Here is a 20,746-nt window from a genome sequence, read left to right as displayed (position 1 = left end):
TGGGCTAAATCGGAAGCAAAAACGACACATTTACACCTCGCGCCAAAAATATGACGGCTCCTATGCTGCCCCCTATAGTTTATGCACGGGGCCTATACTCGAGTAGATTGCGACACCGTTTTATATTTAACAATTTTAACAATATCAGTGAAGGAACACGGGTCAGTCATATGATGTTCTAAAAGTTTTAATCCTGTGTCGAAAGATGGCAGTAAATTTACTGTGACTACATACTATGATAATAAGTCTCTATACTCTCAATTTTCTTTGCTTACACAGAAATGATAGCGTGACGAGCGTTCGCGTTTGTGTTATATCTATTTTTGTATGGGATTTAGAAAAGCGCGCCAAGCGGGACGTTTTGGAAACTCAAAATCCCATACAAAATGACACTTAACGCAAACGCGTACATCACGTCACGCTATGAAATTTGCACAAGGCGTACAGAGCAGGAGAACTGAGATAGTTATAATAATATCAATTTTGAACAGGCCCGTTCGAGTTGTTTTTTCAGTCCTCGCCATATCCTGAACACACATAATATATAACCTCTCTCTACGCGGTCCTCATGCCGTTAGTAAATACTCCGGTCTGTTTGAGTTGCAAGTGGCCCGCGCTTTGGGTTAGTTTGTCTTTTCTAAGTCAAGCTTGTTCATATTGCATTATGTTTTCGTTTCTCATGCTTTGAAAGAGGGTTAATAAAGTGATGAATGTGATATGTTTCTGCACTAGAGCATTTTACTTTTCAAGTGAACGTACGATGTTTTTTACATTAGGTAACAATTAAAATTTGGTTATAATTGATTTGTTATACAATTTCCATTCTAATAATTAAGTAACTCTCCATTCCATAAATAACGATACTTTTACCTAAATGGTTAATTGAAAGTATCAAGAAATGATATAATAAATTAGCCATGTTTAAAAAAGACAAATAATAAATATTTTCCCCCAAAAAGACATGTTTTTTACTTTCCTCGTATTCGAACTGAAAAGTAGAGTGTTTTACTCGGGTAAAGATATCATTTCATCCATTGGTTAACAATCTACTTGTACATTGTAAAGAATCAAAGAAAGTTTCCATTCAGGAAGAGATTAAGTTTCTGAGCTATTTCAACAAAAAAATCCATGTGGAAAGATTTTACAGACAGTAACTCTCTATACAGTCTATTCTCTTTGGTTTAAACGTAGCCAATGTCAGTTTGTGTCGTTATGCGCGTTGGGCACACATAATAACCCAACTATCCGGATAATACTCGGCTTGTTTGAGTTGGTTTTGGTCCCCGTTTCGGGTGTGGCTTAGTTTGACTTGTCCAACTTCTCAAATATATGCCGCAACTGTTGGTAATTAGAATTAACTTGTTCACAAAATGGCGTGCCATTTGATGGCATAAATGTAGACATTTTCTGTATTGATAGTTCGTATCACGAATCACGCAACGAACATAATCTCGGTTAGACGCTCGCAATTTCGAGACGAGATCGATGGACCATTACCAGTTCGCCAGATGATATTAGCCTGTCAATTAAACGCAAAAGGTGACAATGCCGAACAACTGAAGGGCTGATATCGTCCAGCGAACTGGTAATCAGTGGGTCCCTTTACCTAGCACCCCTTTATCCGCAAATCTAGGGGAAAACGTCAGTTTACTACATCAAATACAAATAACTTTATTTTGCATGAAATATGGTACAAAAGGTGGTCAGACAGTATAAGACAGCTCCAAAACTCAAAAACTACTGAACGGAATTTCATACGATTTTCACCTATTAATACATAGGTAGAGTGATTCTTGAGGAAGGTGTAAGTAAGTAAATACTCTTTATTGCACCACAAAGAAAAATACAATAACAGATTTACAGTGTAAATAATGGTAGCAACAGGCGGTCTTATCGCTGTAAGCGATCTCTTCCAGACAACCTTGGGGTAGCAGGATATAAAGAATAGAAAACTTTTAAAAACAGGTAGTGCACGAAATAAATTACAGGAATAAGAAGATTACACATGCGGTCATATACAATTATATAAAACAATTACAATTGTATAAATTGTTAAGGTTTTACTGTGTAAATTAGTTGAAATATGATGACGTTGGAAAAATTCACGCTGGCTTTACTTTACTGAGATTTAATCGAAAGCGCTGCCTAATCCGTTTGAGCTATACCAACACAATTTACATAATGTATGGTGTTTGTTAATGAGATTTTGAAAAATGTCACCGTGTGCGACCTCGCTTCTGTCGAGTTCACTGCTACGTTCAATATCAAAATGTTATCTTTGGATAGGCCCCGTGCATGAAATGTACAGGGCAGCATAGGAGCCATCAGATTTTTGGGCGAGGCGTAAATGCAAAGAGTAAAGTAAGTATAACCGTGAATGTGTCGTTTATGCTTCCGATGTAGCCCACAAGATGGCAGAACCTATGCACAAGGAAACGTACCGACGAGAACGGTAGATGGTAGTACTTGCCTTGGCAATGTACATGTGTTGTTTCCCAAATAGTTTTAAGTCATAATGTATTGTTTGTCCGAATTTTCGTTAGTCATAATTGGTTTTTCTCAAGACACGCGTAACTTTTCAGGATTGCTATAAAATAAACCTAACCTAACCTTTTTTTAGGGTTCCGTACCTAAAGGGTAAAACGGGACCCTATTACTAAGACTCTGCTGTCCGTCCGTCCGTCCGTCCGTCTGTCACCAGGCTGTATCTCACGAACCGTGATAGCTAGCTAGCTAAATTTTCACAGATGATGTATTTCTATTGCCGCTATAACAACAAATACAGAATAAAATAAAGATTTAAGTGGGGCTCCCATACAACAAACGTGATTTTTGACCGAAGTTAAGCAACGTCGGGCGGGGTCAGTACTTGGATGGGTGACCGTTTTTTTTGCCTTTTTTTGCATTATGGTACGGAACCCTTCGTGCGCGAGTCCGACTCGCACTTGCCTGGTTTTTTTTACCTAACTTATCTATAGAATACCCTTACGATAATCCTGAAAAGTTAACGGTTTCAGTTTTATGACTAACGATAATATGACAAACAATACATTATGACTTAAAACTTTATGGGAAACAAAGGGACCCCCATGTGCACATATGATTCCAATTCAGGCCACAAGATGGCTGACCCTCCAACGCGCACGGTCCCTATACTAACTGCCGTATTCGAACTTCAAGATATTCACAAGAGACGACACGTACTAATCCATTCTAGATACGTTATAGTTTAGATATCAACTAGTTCTCTTTTGCAACGCAATTCGGGCAACCAATGTCACTTTTACGTTAGATAGAGTAAGATATCTATTAGATGTGAATTAGATCTCTAAGTCATATACTGAGGAAATCGTTCAAGAGTATCTCCAGAATCACGCAAATGTCAAATTTGACAGGTTAGATCTTAAACATATCGTTATCGTATCTTGGTGATGTCTAAAAGATGTCTATTTTATAATCCGAATCGGGCCCTAAGATAATACCTATGTTCCTGTGCCTACACTAGGTAATCGTGGCAGCCATTGCACTAACAAGCAGGAGCAGTCACTCTCGGCTCGAGGGTCCTTGAGACCTTTAGAAGCTCCCCCTAGAGGCGTCCGTATATAGGTACCGTGTACTAGTCATTTGTACCCCCTACTTGTGTTATTCAACCCCTATGTGTAAGGCGTCTTTACAATAATAGGTACTTACAAGTAAATGATAAGTACCTACTTATCATTGTAACGGGGTAATAAATAGACTTAACTTAGACTGGAAGAGATCCCTCAAAGGGATCAGTTCGCCTTTGTACTTCTTACTAATTGTATGTTATCTTTTTGTACAATAAAGAGTTTACTAGGTTCCCAATTATAATATAAGTAGTGAAACCGTACTTATAAAAAACCGGGCAAGTGCGAGTCGGACTCGCGCACGAAGGGTTCCGTACCATAATGCAAAAAAAACCAAAAAAGCAAAAAAAAAAAACGGTCACCCATCCAAGTACTGACCACTCCCGACGTTGCTTAACTTTGGTCAAAAATCAGGTTTGTTGTATGGGAGCCCCATTTAAATCTTTATTTTATTCTGTTTTTAGTATTTGTTGTTATAGCGGCAACAGAAATACATCATCTGTGAAAATTTCAACTGTCCAGCTATCACGGTTCGTGAGATACAGCCTGGTGACAGACGGACGGACGGACGGACGGACGGACGGACGGACAGACGGACGGACGGACGGTATAAATTGTATTGTTTAACTTTTGCAATTTTTCAACACGAAAAACGCACCATATCTTAAATTAATTAAAATAGTAACAAAATGAGCAACCGTATGCCGAGCACACTCACAAAACGCTTCACAAATAAATACACAATAATGCACCTTACGCCGTCGAGATAAGAAATAACGTGTGTAGATATTTATAAGTGGTAGTACTGGCAGTGCAATGTCAAGGACTGGCAATGGAGAGGACTTCAAACATCCGGCCGCGCTGAGCATACACTTGGACACCGACTCCTACCATAGGTGCTCTGTATATTCATATAGCGCAGACTGACTGTGACTGTGGGTGACTGCTATATGAAGGTAGTTATTGGCCACTACATAGTAGTTGGCCACTCTTAAATCAGAAAGAAACAATCCAATTTGAAACCTTATTGTTAAGAGTGGTCAATTACTATTGTAGTGGTTAATAAGTAATAACTGGGAGACCTAGCTTTGCTCGGAAGACATATAAAAAATCAAAAATGCGAGTTTTACCACAGATAACACCTAGCTAGATCGATTTTTCACCCCCGAAAACCCCTGTTACCTAGGGTTAAATAGGGATTTACCAAATTTCATCGAAATCGTTAGGGCCGTTTCCGAAATCTCTGAAATGTAATATAATATAAATAAAAAAGACTTTCTCGTTTAAAGGTTTAATAGTGTCACCCTAGTATAACTTCTGCCCGCGACTTTGTTCCTGTAGAAGTCTCTATTTTCGTTGCCCCCTTAGTGTAAGGCCTGACAGCCGTATTCGAACAATGAGATACGTCAAATACTAGATATTGAAACGATATGGAATAGATATGTCAGTGTCAAACAAGTGTCAAAATTGACATTTCTTCAAACAAAAACGTCACTTTTGACACTTGTTTGACACTGACATATCTATTCCATATCGTTTCAATATCTAGTATTTGACGTATGTCATTGTTCGAATATGGCTGTGAGTGGACGCTCGAGTTGAGCATGCCGCGGGCCGGGGCGTGCGGCGTGCATGCAACAAATGCAAACGTATAGGAGCGGCCTTAGTGCACGCTGCTCAAATCACTCGTGAGCCCGACGCCACGCTGCACGCCCCGCCGAACGCTCAGCTTAGGCCATACACTTAGGTTTTAGTACTTGATAACTTTCGTACTAAATTGCAATCCCTATTACGCCCCATATTATAGTATAGGTATAGGGTCTTATAGTTGGGTCTGTTTAAAGAGCGGCCTAACACACATAAAACAATATTACAGGTTGATTGAGAATACGGTGACCGCTTACCATCAGGTATGCTTGTTTGCCACCGACTTGATATTTAAAAAAACTAGTGGGCAGAAAACTCTTTCGTTTAAAAAACAGCATTCAAATTGGTATACTGCTTTTTGGTAGCTGGGCCTTTCTTAAAAATCTTTTGCGTTCTAATTGCCGCGACCAATACAAAATGTATGAAAAGAATCGTGGCAATTAGACACAACTGCAGACATATTCTCAGAGAATGGCCCAGCTATGCTGTTTAGTCATTGACATAGATATCTAGGGACTGGCTTTACGGGCAATAATTATGAGGCATGACAGGGACCAGTACAGCAGCGGTGTGACACCGCTACAACGCGATTGGTTGATGAGTTCGCATCACGCGCGCGATTGGTTGACGAGTTCGCATTACGCGCGCTATTGGTCGCAACTACTTGCGTTATACTGCACGATTGGATGGAATTCGTGTCGACCGCTAAACTAGTACCATTTTTAGTGCCCCATTAGCCCGTCCTTAGATATTATACGTCAATGTGTAAAGTACTTTTCAGACGCGTGTGTCCGCACGAGTTTGCGTCACGTGTTTAGATACCTTTCAGTTTATATAACTGACGGTTGAGGCTGTATTCAATTCGCGTAACGATGCATTGCTTCTACCAAACCAGTCTCTGATAGCTCTGTTTTCCTAGGATAGCGGTGCCGTCATATAGCGGCCGTCTCCATACACATCGTTGACTTAAGAGTTATTCTCTTGTCGGTGGAGTATCTTCCAGCTTTCCCTATCTTGCGCCAGCTCTTTGACTTTGATACGACACGACCCCTACTTTTTCTTTCACTTGCTCTACAAAATACTACTCATCCATATTAAATTTGTGTCGCTTAACTTCGAACTCGGGTAAATTCATTCGACCCTCAGCAAATATCTACCCTATTATAATTTTATTAATATAGTACAGTCATTATAGATTTTGACCCGTGAATAATTAGTTCCTGGATTTTTTTTTCGTAGGTCCCTCGGGGGGGTCACTGGGAGTGTAAATTCAAAAAGTAGGCTTAATCAGGCTCCTGCGTATATTCAAAAAATGTTTTTTTTTTCCAATAAACGGTTTTTCTTCAATAACTCGGCCATTTTTGTTTTTACAGTAAAACCGTAAGGACAAAAATTGTAGGAAATTTGATTCTCTACAAGTTAGTCCAGTCATTATATCCAAAAAACCGACCCTTCCCGTGAATAATCAGTTCTTGGATTTTTTTTTGTACGTCCCTCAGGGGAATCACTGGGAGTGTAAATTCAAGAAGTAGACTGAATCAGAGTCCTGTGTATATTCCAAAAACGGTTTTTCTTGAATAACTCGGTCATTTTTGATTTTACAGTAAAACCGTGAGGACAAAAATTTTAGAAAATTTGATTCTCTACAAGTTTGGTCCTCAAAATTTTTCTTCTAGGATCAGTTTGGAAATAGAATTTGAAAAAAGCGACAAATTCAAAATATTTTCAACATCTCGTTTATTTTCAACTTTACGACATAAATGAAAAGGACTAAACTTGTAGAGAATCAAATTCTGAACAATTTTGGTTCCCACCTTCTTTCCCCCAAAATCGATATTTTAGAAATTAAACCTGAAAAACGCAACAAATTCAAAATATTATCATTATCTCGTATGTTCCACGCTTTACGGCATAAATGAAGGGAAACGAAGTTGTAAAGAATCAAATTCTGAACAATTTTTGTCCTCACGGTTTTACTGTAAAATCAAAAATGACCGAGTTATTCAAGAAAAACCGTTTTTCGAATATACGCAGGAGCCTGATTAAGCCTACTTTTTGAATTTACACTCCCAGTGACCCCCCCGAGGGACCTACGAAAAAAAAATCCAAGAACTAATTATTCACGGGTAGGGTCGGTTTTTTGGATATAATGACTGTACTAATACCAAAATCGCATAATCTGACAAATGGATTTACCCGTATTTGAAGTCAAGCTCATTTAAGGCCGAGCCACACCGGCTTGCGTGTGCGTGACGTGCGCGTGTGCGTGCGCTAAAATGTTGGAGCCACACACACACGTCACGCAAGCGGTGTGCCGTCTCTCATAAGGATCTGTATACTACAACGCCGCACGCGCACGTGCACGTCACGCACACGCAGCCGGTGTGCACAGGCCTTCTCGTTTCGGTTCTTTATTTTGTATGGAGACGGCCGCTGTATGACGGTACGGCTATCCTAGGAAAACAGAGCTTTACGCAAAACTTAGACTCGTATAGCCTAGCCTGCCGACGCGTCGACAGCTTTTTCGCTATTATTGCGCGAACATAAACTGCCATATTTGAACTTCAAGATATTCACAAGAGACGACACCTACTAGATCCATTCTAGATACGTTATAGTTTAGATATCAACTAGTTCTCTTTTGCAGCGCAATTTGGGCAACCAATGTCACTTTTACGTTAGATAGAGTAAGATATCTATTAGATGTGAATTGGATCTTTAAGTCATATCCTGTGAAAATCGTTCAAGAGTATCTCCAGAATCGCGCAAATGGCAAATTTGACAGGTTAGATCTTAAACATATCGTTATCGTATCTTGGTGATGTCTAAAAGATATCTAATAGATGTCTATTTCAAAATCCGAATCAGGCCCAAAGTTTTTTCCTATCGGATTTTGCCGCGTCTATCTGGACCCTAGGGGTACAAAGGTTCACACTGCACTCGATACGCGCTATGAATACAGCCTGTCCGTGTAAATCCACGTTATATTCGATGTTATTGTGTAGAACTTATTGTGCTCCTTTCTTCCCTTATTAATAATGCTTGGGTTCTATTGTGATGTGAGGGGACGCTTGTCCCGGTTAGTATGAGGAAAATATTTTTAGACACGTGACAGGTTACAAAGACTTAACTTTATTCATACAATAAGACATATGTGGAAGAAATTCACCTCAACTTCATTCGTGACTTTATCCGTTGAGAAGATTAAAAAACTTTCAACCTTATTTTCGCACCTAGCTATGTTTATATTTAACACGATGACATTGTAGTACGGGTTTTCGATTGCCTTTTAATAACCTAATATCTGGGAGACCGAGCTTTGCTCGGAAAATATATAAAAACTCAAAAATGCGCGTTTTCTCTGAGATAGGACCTAGCTAGATCGATTTTTTGACGCCTAAAACTCCTTTATAGCAAATTTCATCACAATCGTTAGAACCATTTCCGAGATCCCCGAAATATATAAATAATAGCCGTGCCTGCGAAGCCGATGGTCCTAGGTTCGAATTCCGGTAAGCATTCAGTTGAGTGATGAACCCTAATATTTGTTCCTGAGTCATGGTTGTTTTCTATGTATACGAGTATAAGTATGTATTTTATCTATATAGGTATGTATATCGTCGCCAAGCGCCCATAGTACAGTTAACTGTAAAAATATGAGTGTAGACAACTTACTCAAAAATATGTCCCATAGTTCTTAATTCACTGACATAAGAATTATGGGACATATTTATGAGATGATTTGTACACCCATATTTTTACAGTTGATTGTACGAGGTTTGCTTAGTTTGGAGCTAGGTTGATCTGTGTTGTGTTGATCTTACACAAATTGACCTACCTAGCTCTAGTAAATATTGATTTTATTTATGTATTATTTATTTATTTAAGTGGAAGTTGGAGTTGGAAGGGGTAGACCTCGGCGGACTTTCTCTGATCAGATCGGGGAAATCCTGAAGAAAGGTCAGGTCAAGAGCACCCTAAACCGGCGAACGTGTATGAGGTATGTTATGAAAGTGAAGGAACCGAAAGAGGTATGTCAGGATCGTAGCAAGTGGAAATCCGTGGTCTCTGCCTACCCCTCCGGGAAATAGGCGTGATTATATGTATTTATTTAAAGAATAATTGCTCGTTTAAAGTTTAGAGTCAATCTGTGTAAGAATATCCTATAATATTTATTTATTTATAAGATTTAAGTTATCGCCTCACCTTGGGGTGGTCCCTGACGGGGACCGCGACTCGAACGCACAGCTTGACTGGCTTGTCTCTCGTAATGTCCAGTAATCGCCGCTCGCCGCGCCACTCGCCTGCAAAAACCAAACCACACGTTAGCTCAATAATACCATAGAGACTAACTCCCGGAGGAGCTAAAGTCTCTCGAGATCAGATCCTGCAGCTGTTTGAAGTTGTAGGCTTGGATCGAGAGTTACTGTATACTGCAAAACGTAATTCAAGACCAAAAAAAGTAAGACGATGTTTCCAGTGCAATAATTTGTTTGTAAAATAATAAATTCCTTTTGATAGATAAATAATCACGCTAAGATAATTTATTTATTAGTAACTTTGCTCCTACGATTTGAAAAAGTACTTTTATTTACTTATTTTTACATACAAGACGCGCTAGTAAAAAAGTGGCAACATTTCTTACTTTTTTTGGTCTTGAATTACGTTTTGCAGTTTAGTAGGTGGCGATCACAGTAGATCGCAATGATACATAAAGATAAAAGATAAAAAATAGTTTATTCAAGTAGGCATATTACAATGCGCTTATGAACGTCAAATAAATTTACCGGCTCCAACCGTACACCTCTGCCCCGAGAAGATTTAAATCCCCCCTCAATTGGAGGAGGGTATCCCAATATGGGACCGGCAACAAACTCGGCGGGACACATCTTTTCAAAACATTATTACATCTTATAATTAACATGCATTACGAGTAATTAATACAATTTAAATTACTATAGAATTCATGCAATTATACTCAGTGAGTACATAACTTTATAGAATTTGATATAAAAAATAAACATATATGCACATGAAATCACAAATACGTAGCTCTTTCAGAAAACAAATCAAATCTTACAAAAGGAAAAGAAAATAAAATCAATAAAAGAAATGAGAATACATATTATATGAATCTAACTGATTGTTATGAGATGCTTTCATACAATTTGATGTGCTTTCTTACCTGAGCTGAGTCACCTTTAACTCTACACATAATACAATGTTTTTAATTGCTACTTGTCGTTATTACAGTTTCTGGTTTGGACCATGCATGTTTGTCTGTCAAGTGTCAAGTGTCATAGACTATGGAGCTTTATATAGCCCCTAACAAGAAGAAGATAGAGAAATATAAGTAAGTAAATGAAGAGTGGTAACTCCATACATCAGTGTTCTTGCCAAAACGCGAGTTATTTCGTAGTCGACATCTAGCGTCAAGTAGCGGAACTATCAGTACCGCTACTCGACACCAGATGCCACAAGTGTGGCTACTGACGAAAAATGTACGGCTAAAACAATTTACAAGTAATATTATAAAAAGGAAGAGTTAGGAAGTTTTGGCAAAAATTACATTTTTGGTACAAGCTTTTATCGCTGACTGTACTTTTCTTACGACAGACAACTAATACTCATCGAGACAATTCTAAAAACCCCTAACACAATTAGGTTGCGTTGTTTCATCACAGAGTTCCTATGGCCACCTCTTGTCTCCATCATCAGATCAGCTCGATGGTAACACAATATTGCATTGTCATCCGATTTATACATGCATGCAAAATTTCAGCTCAATCGGAAACCGGGAAGTGGATCAAATTTAACTTGCAAGATTTGATTACAGACAGACAACGGTCAGGTGAAACTAAATAAGTTTTTGGCAAAAATTATTTTTTGGTACAAGCTTTTATCGCCGACTGTACTTTTTTTTTCCACAGGCAACTAATACTCATCGAGACTTCTAAAAACTTCAAACACAATTAGGTTTCGTTGTTTTATTACAGAGTTCCTATGGCCACCTCCGGTCTCTAACATCAGATCAGCTCGATGACACCATAATATTGCATTGTCACCCGACTTACGTATGTATGCAAAATTTCAGCTCAATCGGAAACCGGGAAGTGGCTCAAATTTAACTTTAAGATTTGATTACACACAGACAGACAATGGTCAGGTGAAACTAAATAAAAGCTTGTAATAAAAGCTTGTAAAAATAGAGTTCCGGTTAATCCGGTTATAATATTTGGACACCACGCGACACACACACAACAAAAATAGTTTATACTGTTGCAGAAAAGTGTTTTAAACTAAGACTAAATTTATACATTTTTTTTGCATTTTTTAAATTAATAGTTTTAAGTTATTTAAGATAATTTTGAAGAAAAAAAAACCGACTTCTATGGGGCCCGGTGAAAGATTATGGTAGATGGTGCACTATGTAGAAAAGGAGGTAAAACCAGTACCTACTTTCTAGTAGCATTTCGTTTCCGTAAGGGTCGTAGTTATCTAGCCTAACCTAACCCACTTCTCTGATAGCAGTTCGGTTCTGTGAGGATCGCAGTTCGAACCTAATCAAACCCACTTTTCTAGTAGCATTTCGTTTCTGTAAGACTCGCAGTTCTAACCAAACCTCACCCACTTTTGTTCGGTTCTGTGAGGATCGCAGTTCAAACCTAACCTAACCCACTTAACGGCGCATGCGGTGCGGTGTACGGGAGTTTGAGCGGGAGGGGTTTGGCATCATCATACCCACATTTTATGGTAGGTAATCATAGTGGTTTATTTAGTTTAGGTATCACAGTGGTTTTCCGGGTCAAGTCAAGGTCCGGGTCTCTGAGTCAGAGTCCGGGTCCGAGTCCCGGTCCAAGTCCGGGTCCGGGTCCGAGTCCGGGTCCGAGTCCGGGTCCGAGTCCGGGTCCGAGTCCGAGTCCGAGTCCGGGTCCGAACCGGATCCGGGTATGAGTCCGGGTCCCAGTCCAAGTCAAAATCGAAATTCGAAATCACCAAACATGTACTATGCGTCGTTGGAGAGTTCTGTTCTGATCATCATCAGCAGTTCCACTTCATCAAATGCGACAGTTTTTAATGTAAATGCTTGATTTTATGATGAAAATACAAAAAATTCTATACGTATGCCTTTAAGATTTGAGGAGTTCCCTCGATTCCTTATGGATCCCATCATCAGAACTCGAGCTTGACAGAAATGTGGCTTAAAAACTAAACTTGCTTAACAAACATAACGAAGAGGACAAATCGCCAAACGTGAACTATGCGTCGTTGAAGAGTTCCGTTCTGATCATCATCAGCAGTTCCACTTCATCAAATGCGACAGTTTTTAATGAAAATGCTTGATTTTCTGATGAAAATACAAAAATCTCTATACGCATGCCTTTAAAATTTGAGGAGTTCCCTCGATTTCTCATGGATCCCATCATCAGAACTCAAGCTTGATAAAATTGTGGCTTAAAAACTCAACTTGCTTAACAAACATAACGAAGAGGACAAATCGCCAAAGGTGAACTATGCGTTGTTGAAGAGTTCCGTTCTGATCATCATCAGCAGTTCCACTTCATCAAATGTCACGTTTTTAAATGTATATGCTTGATTTGTTGATAAAAATACAAAAATCACCATATGTATGCCTTTAAGATTTGAGGAGTTCCGTCGATTTCTCATGGATCCCATCATCAGAACTGGATTTTGACAAAAACGGGACCAATCTGTATGCATATACATACAATCAAAAAAATAATTTTCAAAATCGGTCCAGTAATGACGGAGATATGGAGTAACAAACATAAAAAATAAAAATAAAAATAAAAAAAATAAAAAAAATAAAAAACATACAACCGAATTGATAACCTCCTCCTTTGGGATTTGGAAGTCGGTTAAAAATAGGCAAAAAATTACCTCTCAAACTTCTGGATATAATACTTTGAAAAAAATATACTAAATTAATAAAAATACCTGAATATTTCAAATATTTAGATGCATATTTTCACCCTCAGTTTCACCATTCCGTGATGATGATGATGATGATGATCAAACACACAGCCTCCGAATTACACCAATAGATACATTTGTGCAACACAACACCTGCATGTCAAAGATAAAACTTGAAATCCCATTTACCCAGGTTCCACTGCTCGTATTTCTCGTTGATTCCACCATGTTCATTAAAGCGAACGCTAATTGGCCCTCGAGATATTCAAATATGATGAGTTCCCGCGGATTTCAAAACTATGTCGAGATTTGACTTTCAAACGCCGCTTTTTGTGGTGTTTTACATAAATCTACTTTATTATGGAAGCGACACCGAGGCCCATTCTGATTTAAGACCCCATCAACGTGCACACTAGCGCCACTCCTAAATCATCGTGATATTGAAATTTAACGAAAGATATTTAAAAAAGGAGGCCGCTACGCACTGTATTGTGTATTTAAGTACCTTTTAAATACCTACAACCAATTAGTTTTTATGTTGCTGGATTTTTAAGTTTGGACGCATAAATTGACGAATCCAGCAACTTAAAAACTAGTTTCATGTATTCAAAAGGTACTTAAATACAAATATTCGCAACATCCCTGGCACCAATCAGTGCTATCTTCAAGGTCACATCAAAACAGTATCAAAATCGTAAAAAGAATCGGCTCCTGTTGTATTATGGAAGCGACACGGTTGGACCGTTGCATTTCTCCTTTACCGTTATTTAAATATTGGAATAATTTCGTCGATGACACTATGCAGTATTCGGTGCATTATAGTTTTTTTAGGTATTTATACAGTATGTTATGTTTTAGGTATGACTTATGGTATTATTCTGTTTCTAGGTATGTATTATATTGAGTGTGTATCCGCTTAAAAATTAAATAACATTGTCCAATTGTCCATTAATATTCCAAGACTTCAAAAGAACTTTGAGCAATGATAATGTACAGTACAAGTTAATGCATGTCCGACATGCACTTGCCATTCTTGGCCTAGGCCGGGAAATTATTGAGGATTTGCATAGACTGGCTGTTAGGGAATGTTCGAACGTGTATGTATTAGTTATGGTAAGTTTTGCGGCGTAATGTGCACTTGGCATAGTGTAGATTGAATGACAGTAGCATATGATATAATTAGATTATATACTCGTAATTTATATGTTGACATTTTATATTCGTTATGTACCTATATAGTTTTCTATTGTGTCGTTTAAGTATTTGTATTATGTATTGTGTGATTTGTCTCAGTGTTTTATGGGCTAAAAGCCTGAAATAAATGATATTTTATTTTTATTTATTTTTATATTACCTAGGTATCGGATTCTAAGCGGACGGCCGTACAATAACATTGTTATTGGATTATTATTTGTAACAAAAAAGTAATCGATTAGTTCGATCATAAATTAAATTAGGGACCTACATATATTTAGAAGCAATTTTCATATTAATGGGCTTTTTTGTGCAAAAAAGTCACAATTGTATAATGGTTCATTTAAGGCCTGTGTTCGTGATTTTTTTTCTATCGAGAAAAAGTTGATTTTGGGTTTCGCATCGATGAAATTATTAGAGATATGTCTCAAGATTACTATTTATATTTTTTCGCAACTGCATTATGATTTTAAAAAGCGCTACAATTTTTAAAAAGATCTGTCGGCTGAACCCACTGCCTCTCAATATCCAATTGTTCAAAACTTGCAGGCCACGAAAGCTTATCTTTATTTATCTAAGGCAGCTGATGTGATGTGATATATACACTCAAGTGTAATATTAAGGGTGTATATAACTTACTCAAAAATATGTCCCATGGTTCTTAATTCGCTGAGATAAGAGCTATGGGACATATTTTTGAGTATGATGTCCAACCCATATTTTCACACTTGATTGTATGTATAGCTGCAAAAATGCACAAAAGTGTTCAAATTTTAAACAATCAGAAGTTTTTTCAGCGAATTCGAATTCTTTAGATTTAAAAGAGGCGAGTTCCTTACCAACACTTGCCTGATGTTAGACTACTCTACATGTACAAGTACTCTGTCAATTCTGTGCGAAACTCGAACGAGGAAATGAGGTAATTAGGCGGTTACGGAGTTGGCAGCGAGACCCGCTGTTTGAAACTGACTGTAATTTCAGTTCGAACCATAAGTACACTGCCGTATTCGAACTACAAGATATTCACAAGAGACGACACGTACTAGATCCATTCTAGATACGTTATAGTTTAGATATCAACTAGTTCTCTTTTGCAGCGCAATTCGGGCAACCAATGTCACTTTTACGTTAGATAGAGTAAGATATCTAATTGATGTGAATTGGATTTCCAAGTCATATCCTGTGGAAAACGTTCAAGAGTATCTCCAGAATCGCGCAAATGTCAAATTTGACAGCCTAGATCTTAAAAATATCGTTATCGTATCTTGGTGATGACTAAAAGATATCTAATAGATATCTATTTCAAAATCCGAATCGGGCCCACAGTCACCTGCAATAATGTTACACAACGATGGCCGCAAAAATATCTGACACGATCTTATTTGTAGAGCCATAAGAGCGTGTCACATATTTTTGCGGCCTTGGAATTTCATCAACTCTCAATAGTCCTTACACCCAGGCGGGTGCTGCATCTACCCTTATATTAAAGTGTTAAAAGGGCCTCTACATATTAGCTTCGGCCCCGCGTACGCCTATCAAATATCCGGATATTATTAATTTCAAAGAAACCTGTATGTGTATATGGCGAAGGATGGCGTTAAAAGGTTTTGAATTTAACCAGATCCCTTTTTCCCAGGTTCTACTTATATCTCATAAAATGGTGTCGAGTACACTCGGCGCCGGTAATAAGCACGGCGTGAAATATCTGCTGCGAAATAAACCCGTGATAAAATCATCGTGAATTTCTGTTTTAACCCTTTACCATCTGCCCCTAGTACATCATCATCATCAGTCGTTCCCTCAATGCTGAGGATCGTGACATCATGTACTAATGTTGCTGACCAGTCTCTTCCATAGGCTTCTGTCACCCGCCATATGTACGGCTTCCTGCAGATGTAGATGCAGCGGTGTAGTGACTTGTGCGCTCCATCTAGCGGGTGGTCTGCCGCGAGTCCTCTGGCCCTCAACTTTGCCCGTCATAGTCGTCATTTCTAGGCTATCAGGAGAACGTCGAGAGAGGTGGCCAAAATATGCAAGGATGCGGTCTTGACATATGGTCGACAGCCGGCGGTTTATGCGTAGCTCTTCTAGAATGGACTGGTTCGTACGCTTTGCAGTCCAAGGTATTCGCAGAAGTCGACGCCCTAGTACAGTCAGCGTCGAAAGTGATGGATCAGACTGCGCGCCAAAAGTATCTTCCATTTTCTAATACCTTAACAAAAAATATCTGGTCTGAGACCTAACCTAGGTGCGAAACTCAATTTTTGGCTTTTAATAGAATGTTGACCTTTGAAGTCTGAAGTTGAAGCGCTGGTGGCCTAGCGGTAAGAGCGTGCGACTTGCAATCTGGAGGTCGCGGGTTCAAACCCCGGCTCGTACCAATGAGTTTTTCGGAACTTATGTACGAAATATCATTTGATATTTACCAGTCGCTTTTCGGTGAAGGAAAACATCGTGAGGAAACCGGACTAATCCCAATAAGACCTAGTTTACCCTCTGGGTTGGAAGGTCAGATGGCAGTCGCTTTCGTAAAACTGGTGCCTACGTCAAATCATGGGATTAGTTGTCAAGCGGACCCCAGGCTCCCATAGCCGTGGCAGAATGCCGGGACAACGCGAGGAAGAAGAAGAAGAATAGAATGTTGACCTCGATCTAGTCCCATATGTGGCTTGGCGTAAACCGGCCCATGTGTTAACTAATGTGGTTTTAGACTAGTTATAAAAGTAGTAGGTAATAGTAGGCGGCTGATCGACATTCATTCAACAACTACATTTATTTAAATTTGCCGCTTTTTTCTCCTAACGGAAATGGCTTAGCTGACTATCGGCCTGATTCGAACTTTAAGATACGTCAATTAATAGATCTAGAAACGATATGGATTAGATAATATACCGGATGTGGCCTGTAATACGAGCAAAAAATTTAACTGTAGGCTGTACTTCTCATACTGACCAACATTTGTTCAGCAAATTTTAAAAATAACTTGTGGTTTGATTTTTAATACAGTTTAAAGGTTATTCTAAGACGCAATGTATTGCGAATCTTGTTATGTTTAAGGCTTGACAAGCAACGTCAATCACAATGATATGGCGTGGCGATAGCGTCCATTGAAGATAATATTTATTTTGTATGAAAAATAGGGAGCCTAAATACTTTATAATTTTTTAAAGTTATTGAACAAAAGAGTCACCATTTGAGGAGTACAATCTATGTTTTAAATATTTGCTCATGTTACAGGCTACACCCGGTATGTCAGTATCAACTGTGATGTTTCTTCAAACAAAAGCGTCACATACATCTAATCCATATCGTTTCTAGATCTATTAATTGATGTATATTAAGGTTCGAATCGGGCAGTGTATAATAGTTTGCTCAAAGTCACTTTAAAAACATTCAACACTCAGAATTGCCAATTTCTAAAATATACAGGATGTTGTCATAAATATTATTTGGCGGTATCTGTTGAATTGACGCATTCTCGAGAATTGTTCAAATATTTATGGAATCGGAACAAAGATCCGAGCATATCGAGTCCGAAGTCCGAGCATGTATATGTATACAGAGACCAGTTAAAAGAAAGAACGCTTGAGCGTTTTCCAAAAAAAATGTAAATTTCATTCATGACTTACAAATATTGACTTCTTTGGCTAATTTTACTCAGAATCATTTGTACATTCACGGCATACATCAAAAAATGTGTCCCAAGATTTCCTTTATAAAGGTTGACACAACTTGAATTTCGACCACCATAAAAATTCGAAAGGGATAGTGCCATAAGTTAGAAAGGAATATCATGATTCGACCTTGAACCACTGTCAAACTTCGGTTTTGTGGGAAGTGTATTTTCTGTACGGTCTACTACTTATTCTGTGGTTAAAGTATAAATTGTCACAACCTTCCTTGGTCTCCCCTAGATATATCCTCCTCATCGTTTTCGATGACGGTGACCCTAAATAAGTATCATAGACGTTGATCCTACATACATTGCAAGTTAAATATGTGACGTTCCACGGTAAAAGGTACCTTATGGCGGCTGGCGCTTACGTCGCATAGCGCCGCAATAATATTGGAGCGGCGTTAATGATAGCGTAAGCGACAACCGCCATAAGTTACCTTTACAAGTGGGACGTCACATATAAAAGCTTGTAAAAACGAAATTGTATTGAGATGGACAGTCGTTATTCCATACTCGTCTCTACGAGGTGGAATAATTGATGAGGCCAATACGGGACGTCGAGAGGGTGCTTAGGGATAATACCGGCTGTGGGCAGGGATCAAAGGGTAAGGCCGTCCCAATGTATATGGAAATGTTCGGGATATTTTTATACGAAGTCGGTTTATTGTGAATACCTTTAATGTAAAAAAACATTAAAGCTCGTTTTTTGAACGCAAATTGATTCATATTTAATATTTTGTAGATAAAATATGAAAGCCAACAGCTTTTTTGAGGAAAGGGTTTTTAGTCCAAGATCAGTTATGCAGTCTCGCATTAGTAAAAAAAAAACAACGGGTTGCACTCCGGGAGTGCTGGCACAGGTCATGTGTCCGTCTTACGAAGCGTCTTACGTCTGACACTCTCGCGAGTTTAAAATTTTTACCCCGTCACAAAAAGTGCACAGCGACGCTAAAGAATTAAGTTTTCACCTTCAAAAAATATATCTAAAGTCTGTCAAGCCATTGACATCAGTAGAAACAAACCGGGCAAGTGCGAGTCGGACTCGCGCACGAAGGGTTCCGTACCATAATGCAAAAAAAAAAGCAAAAAAAAAAACGGTCACCCATCCAAGTACTGACCACTCCCGACGTTGCTTAACTTTGGTCAAAAATCACGTTTGTTGTATCGGAGCCCCATTTCAATCTTTATTTTATTCTGTTTTTAGTTTTTTTAGGCAACAGAAATACATCATCTGTGAAAATTTCAATTGTCTAGCTATCACGGTTCGTGAGATACAGCCTGGTGACAGACGGACGGACGGACGGACGGACGGACAGCGAAGTCTTAGTAATAGGGTCCCGTTTTACCCTTTGGGTACAGAACCCTAAAAAGCGGCAAATTCAAAAAAATAATGCGCCAAGGGTTATCGTTCCATAGAAAATTAGAATTTCGCTCCTTTTTCTACTGACAAAGTTGTTTGACCGGCTTTATATCAGCAATATTATTCTTTCCGAGGTTCTCACGAGGGCCTACAGTTTGGGGTTCGTGTGCCCGTTTGCCACCGATATGGTATAAAAAAATATTTAACCAAAAGTTAGGCAATTCTAAAAGGCTGTTAAGTAATTCGAGATTATTTTTTTAATTCACTCACCTATTGACATTTCTATTATTAAGGCACAATACTAAACACTATAAAACCTTTTTGAGCTTATCTTCACTATAGAGTGTGCGAACCAGACAGCGTTATGAACACGGATCTGTCTCGCTCACACACCTCGCATCCGCTGGCGGCGGCGGTCTGATAACCGCCTATAGCTTCCGTAATAGCGACACACGCTGGTAGCACAGATGACATTCCACTAGATCCCGCAAGGATTGAGGTGAGCGGGCGAGCTATGCTCAAAGCAAATCTCACGAATCTCAGCAAGTCAGCAGTAAGAACTAGAGAAACGCTGTACTGAGATGAGACAAAGAGAAATAGATTGAGTATGAATAGATATTGAATTAAATATAATGAAACGAGCAACCCAAAAATTGACTGTATATACTATGTATTTATAAAATTCGAATGTAATGAGGCATACAGAGAAATAATGACTCCTGACTCCGGGGAGTCAAGAAAAAGCATCTGTACCTCCTTCCAAACCAATTCCTGAATCTAAAACTGTGTAACTACTTTGCCCAGTCATCTTAGCCGCCCGCTGCGCGTTCTGTACCCTATGTCTTGAAAACGGCTGATCGCATGAAAAAATGTTAGGGACATAATTTGTAAAAAAATGTAGGTATTCTTTACAATTTTTACCTAGATGTAAATAACATCGGAGCAATAGAAACATTCATATCCGCGAAAAACTGATTTATCGAAAGTTGATAACGTGAATAATTTTCGACGTGATCTATGAGTCGACTTTTAAAAGAACCTTAATAACGCTACAATGAAGGTGTATATGAGTTTCTAGCTTATTATCTCTCATTCCGAAGTGAAACCATTATTTTTAGGGTTCCGTACCCAAAGGGTAAAACGGGACCCTATTACTAAGACTTCGCTGTCCGTCCGTCCGTCCGTCTGTCTGTCACCAGGCTGTATCTCACGAACCGTGATAGCTAGACAGTTGAAATTTTCACAGATGATGTATTTCTGTTGCCGCTATAACAACAAATACTAAAAACAGAATAAAATAAAGATTTAAGTGGGGATCCCATACAG

The 20,746-nt window shown here is 38.7% G+C and overlaps 1 protein-coding gene across 3 annotated transcripts in view; it reads right to left on the bottom strand.

The window, feature by feature from the left end:
- The window catches only part of LOC134673876 (KH domain-containing, RNA-binding, signal transduction-associated protein 3-like), a 201,367-nt gene that overhangs the window by 44,429 nt on the left and 136,192 nt on the right, over positions 1 to 20,746 (bottom strand). For all 3 annotated transcript variants that reach the window (XR_010099515.1, XM_063531930.1, XM_063531931.1), the window contains exon 3: positions 9,462 to 9,559. Coding sequence is in view for 2 of the 3 variants with exons in the window: in XM_063531930.1 (XP_063388000.1) it covers positions 9,462 to 9,559 (98 nt within the window). In the remaining variant the exon portion in view is untranslated. The remainder of the gene's footprint in view (positions 1 to 9,461; positions 9,560 to 20,746) is intronic.

The sequence above is a fragment of the Cydia fagiglandana genome, chromosome 19 (assembly GCF_963556715.1).
Source record: "Cydia fagiglandana chromosome 19, ilCydFagi1.1, whole genome shotgun sequence".
NCBI lineage: Eukaryota > Metazoa > Arthropoda > Insecta > Lepidoptera > Tortricidae > Cydia > Cydia fagiglandana.
This window is presented reverse-complemented; position numbering and strand designations above follow the sequence as displayed.